Source organism: Sinocyclocheilus rhinocerous, unplaced genomic scaffold (genome assembly GCF_001515625.1).
Source record: "Sinocyclocheilus rhinocerous isolate Xijiao unplaced genomic scaffold, SAMN03320098_v1.1 scaffold186, whole genome shotgun sequence".
Classification (NCBI taxonomy): Eukaryota; Metazoa; Chordata; class Actinopteri; order Cypriniformes; family Cyprinidae; genus Sinocyclocheilus; species Sinocyclocheilus rhinocerous.
Window position 1 is genome coordinate 13142 of NW_015662005.1, and position 5240 is coordinate 18381.

The following is a 5240-nucleotide window of genomic DNA, read 5'->3' on the forward strand; positions in this document are numbered from 1 at the left end:
CCCCCAGCACTGCACATTTTGTGTGTCTCCCTAATCAAACACACCTGATTCAACTCATTAGCTCATTAAAAGAAACTCCAGGACCTGAAATGGGTGTCATATAAGGGAGACATACAAAATGTGCAGTGCTGGGGGGCGCCCAGGACCAGGGTTAAGAAATACTGATCTGGATGAATATTCAACATAAATATCTATATCAATATCTATATCACATCATCTAGGTCTAGGTCTAGATCTAGGACCTGTTTATTATCAAATACAATTATTGTTGTCATTCCAAAAACATTGTTGCACATTTAGACTAAATTAAGCTATCCCTTAGTATTTCCATTTAAAATGAGCAACTTTTCATGCTTTGGTAATTTTATGTTAGATAAAATGTATTTAATATATATGTATTTTTTTAATGTATTATTTGTTTTTTGTTTGTTTGTTTGAGTAATGTAACATCATTTGAACTCTATTTGTGGAAAATTTCAGCTCTTAAGAATGTGAGGATCAGCAGCTGAACAAAGATGAAAAATATTATTAATAAAGTACACAGACAGATATATAAGAAACCAGACCATATTCTGTTTAGGGATAAATGTTTATTTTAGTGCTAGATCATTTTTGCTTATTATTTAGTGTATATATGTTTATCATAAATATCAGTGCAGTCAATTAGGCATAATGTGTCTGGTAACAAATGAACCAGCTAATCACAACATGCAGTGATAGGTTTCCAAAGTAAACAGCACACAAAACAATGGGAGAAAAGGCAAAGATGATTCCATTCTCTTGCAAATATGAATCAGTCATATTTTTTTGGGTGTGAGTGCATAAGGTCCCTGTTTGCTGATTTGTGTATGTGCTTACACATGTGTACTTGGCCTTCACGTTAGAGCATGTATGTTGTTTTTTGTGTATATTTTTACATGTCTGTGTTGTTCACATATGATGGGCAGGTTTCTTAAAGGTCGTCAGTCTCTCCATCAAAGGGGATGTTTTCCAGCTCCATGTGGATGTGGCTGTGCTCCTCATTGCACATCCAGCCGATCGGAGTGCGGTTGAAAGAAGGCCGACAGCAAAGGTTATTCTGCAACACAGACATTTGCTGGGGCTCCTCATCGGCCACCTTGATCTCTGGGGGCTCAAAGGTGACAAGACGAGAGGCCTTCTCAAATCCTCCAAAAGGTAGAGCCATTCTTTTGGACGCAAAGAACAAGAAGTTGATCAGGTAAAGCGTGACTGAGTAGCTTCTGTGTAAAATGAGTTTCTTTTTTACTCATAAGTTGGGATTTTGAAAAAATGATATTAGTACCTGTTGAAACTCTTGTACTTGGGAAGTTCCTTGTGAACTTGAGGCCCCGGCATTTTCAACTTCATGGTTTCTTTAAGTTCCTCATCATCTTTCATAGCACGTTCCCATGGGGATACATATGTTTTAACATACTCACGTTGTCTCTTTTCCTTCTCTGCCTCAGCATTTACTTCCTCTACCATAGAAGAACAGAAAAACAAAAATCTAAATATTAGTTGCGAAACATTAATTCCATGGATGCTTTGCCTGCTGTAATAAATATTACATGTTGCATCAACTCGTCTAAGGTGAGATTTACCTTGAGGTGGCTCTGGTTTGGGAGATGGTTCAGGAGAAGTGGCCATTTCACATCCCAGAGAAGGAGCCAGGTTCTGGAGGTTTAGCTACAAAGGCATGAGGAACAAAAAGAAGATCATTCTGTTATACTGTATACTGTTCATTTAACATTGCTTTAACTTGAGAAGTATGTAATGATATGTGATATTCTCATATAACAAAATCATTTCTCACAACTTAAATTAATACTTCACTTGCTTATATGATAAGCAGCCATGCAATAAGTAGTATAATGGTGTTCATTATTGCAAAACAAATCCTTTTAGCTTTATAAAAGACCCTTTAGCTGCGTGTCGGGGTCTTGATTCCACCATCAGATTTTATTTTGTGATCCTGATATCATGGAATCACACTATAAACCTGTATTTCCTATCAAAGCTTTTGCTTTTCTCATGCCTCTTTTGCTGACCAGGTTCTCGTCACTGATGATGAATTTCTCCACCCTCTGCTGTCTCATCTTGAACATTTTGGAGCCCTTGTTCTTCATGAGGGACAGCTCCTCCAACATCACATCTTTAGGGGCTTTGATTTTGGTCCCCAAGTCCAGTTCAGCGGCTTCAGCATCCTCATCTTGCTGGTCTGGTCAAGATAAGTGTTGTTGGAAAGGGAAAAGGAAAATTCAGTGAGAATCAACACAATGTCCCTTTAAAGTCATTAAACTGATTTAGAAATGTAGATGGAATTGACAGCACTAAACATTTCCTAGTGTCTAAAAGAAGCATGAAAACATGTTTTTTACTGTGAAAAAAGGGGTTTTATCTATTATATAGGACAGAAGCCCTGCCCTCTTTCAGTTTAGTTATATTCCTTCTCAACTTTAATATCAGCTATTAAACCTGGAGTCAAGCCACATCCGACACCAAAGAGAAGGATACTGTGCTGAGCACTGCTTGCATTACCTTGTTAATCAGATCCTTGGCTCAGCTTCAGCAGTACGTGTGTGTGTGTGTGTGTGTGTGTGAGAGTGAGTGAACTTTGGGAATTGCAAAAAAATTAAGAATCTTATTTGTAAGTTATACAGAGCAAATTGAGGACCATGGTTAAGCTTTGACAGCTGTGCAAATATTCAGACCAACAGCGACCTTGCTTTCAAGCAAATAGCTCAATAAACAAATACTAAATATTGAGTAGCATACATCTTAGACACACTATTGTTAGTTACTTTCTTTGTGTATTTTTGCTCCACCATTGAAAAAAGTTCCAACTAGAGTCCAAGAAAAATCTACTTATATGTGTCACAGAGCAACACAATAATGAATGAATGAGTGTGTTTGAACAAATTGGTTGAATAAATGATTCAATGACTCACTCATAAAGACAGTGACTGCATCTGAGATGGTACTACTTTTAAATAAGTAATTTCTTTGTGACCGTTAAAAGGTATGTAGTATGAATGTGTATAGAATGAATGTGTTCCAGATGTACTACATCCACCATTGTCATGTGACCTACAGTGTCAGTTAGTTGCGTTATAGTTCAGTGTTATAGTTGTGTCACTTCACTGCCATTCACTACTCCTCTCCCTTGGCATCATAGCCTATAGGATAGTAAAGTGTCCATTGGATGCACATTTCAGAATCTCGCTGGAAGTAGTATGTCATCTGGGTTTTCTCCTTTTACTACAAATTTGGACATTCTACTCTTTTTACACACTGTTTTTTTCTGAATATGCATATTCAGATGCGGCCTATAAATCCTGACATACTACTCTTTTCACAAATTGTATTTCACCTAGTATAGAGTACAGAAGTATGCATGTTTGGACACAGGAAGTCACAGTGTTTTAACTCAGTTGAATTAATGATTCAATGACTCACTCATAAAACTTGTCGCCACCTGGTGGCATATTGATGTAACCTGTAGAAAGAGTCACTGCAAATCCACCAAAACAACAGTCAAACAAACAACAGTCTGTCTAGGATGCACAAACATGGATGGTGGATACAAACAATAAAAATCAAATTTGAAGACTAAATCTAAGTGTTTGTATAAACAGTTTTAACACATTATGAAAAACACTGTATATTTGTCTCAATATGTGTGTGCGTGACAATCTGCTGAAACAGACTGAAGTGAAATTATTTGAAATTAAGCGGCTTGAAATCTCTGCTGAACAGCTCTTCATATTGGCAATAATTTTGCTGTTAATTTATTTGGCTCTGAAACGCTAACCGCAAGAATGTTGTTCTGTAAACAAACTGCCCATTATGAGCACACTGCCAAGCAGATGAAGTGTGAGAATCTAGTACACTAAACATGCCTTCACACACAGACAAATGAATACACGGCACCTAATAACTGAGCTGCTCATTAGAGGAGAGCTGTGAAGTCACACAGTTTGACAATGTTTTTGAGATTTAGCTCTATTTAGCAGAATAATTGGCCAGCTACATTACTGCATAGGCTAACCACTCATTACACTGGTCTTCATATGACTTTCTTATTTTTATTTTATACTAGAGTTATTTTTCTATCAAAGCGGGGATGAGTAATTGCATCGCAACAGCTCCTCAAACTGTGGGAATTGATAGCCCATGACTCCAACACAAACAAGAACATTATAACATGCTGGTCTAGTTCAAATGTGAAATTTCACTGAATCTAATGACAGCATTATAAAACAATTCAAACAAAAGTGAGACCCAGCCACTCATTAAAGTCGGTTGCAATATAGCTGTGCGCAGTGTTGGGGAAAGTTACTTTTAAAAGTAATGCATTACAATATTGCGTTACTCCATAAAAAAGTAACTAATTACGTTACTTAGTTACTTTTTATGGAAAGTAATGCATTACGTTACTTTTGCGTTACTTTTTAAATCTGGACAGGGCTTGCTTGTTTGTTTTTAAAATAAAAAAGTTATATTTTTGGCAAATATAAAAGCCTTTTCACACCAAAAGTGAAATGAATAAGCCTCAGGCTGAAGGGAAAGTAAATTTACGTCCGTACAGTAGAATGCAGAAGAAGAAATTTCAACACACTTTAGCAATAAAAAAAGACACACAAATGTTTGCTTATTAGTATGGTTGAACTGGATCATCGAAGGTCAGAAGCAAAGACATTGGTTAATAGAATGCGGGATTAAATACATAAAGGATATTTGTGTTGTTTAACATTTAATTATTGCAGGTTTGCGTCATATTCTGAGTTGCATTATTTTTATTCATTTTGAGAAATACTGAATCTGTGTTTTTTGTGTGTGTGAGTCAGATAAATTAATGCAAATTCATATTGATTTTAGAACTACAGTAACATCTTCTGATTTCTCTCAACATGGGGACAGGAGAGCTGTCAATCAATAACTTGGGAAAAAAAGTAACTCAGATATTCTCTTGTAAATTAAAAAGTAATGCGTTACTTTACTAGTTACTTGAAAAAAGGTAATCTGATTATGTAACTTGCGTTACTTGTAATTGCTTCAACATACAGTACCAATAAATTAAGTGTTCTTCAGTGAGGATTTACGCTTTGAGGAGAGCCTGGAGGTTGTTTGACATTTCAGGCTCTGACTCTTTATGTTGACTATGTTGACAAATGAGGGTTTTGGTAATTAAGTGTGACATTTACAACATTCATCTGGTCATTACAGGATATACAGGATAT

The 5240-nt window shown here is 36.2% G+C and overlaps 1 protein-coding gene across 1 annotated transcript in view; it reads right to left on the reverse strand.

The window, feature by feature from the left end:
• Positions 1-926: 926 nt before the first annotated feature.
• LOC107727320 (myozenin-1-like) overlaps positions 927-5240 on the reverse strand; it is a 9721-nt gene continuing 5407 nt past the window's right edge. Inside the window, exons 3-6 of the mRNA XM_016537165.1 lie at positions 2049-2218; positions 1602-1686; positions 1304-1478; positions 927-1187 (exon numbers count right to left, since the gene is read on the reverse strand). Coding sequence (XP_016392651.1) covers positions 953-1187; positions 1304-1478; positions 1602-1686; positions 2049-2218 — 665 coding nt within the window. The 3' untranslated portion in view covers positions 927-952. The remainder of the gene's footprint in view (positions 1188-1303; positions 1479-1601; positions 1687-2048; positions 2219-5240) is intronic.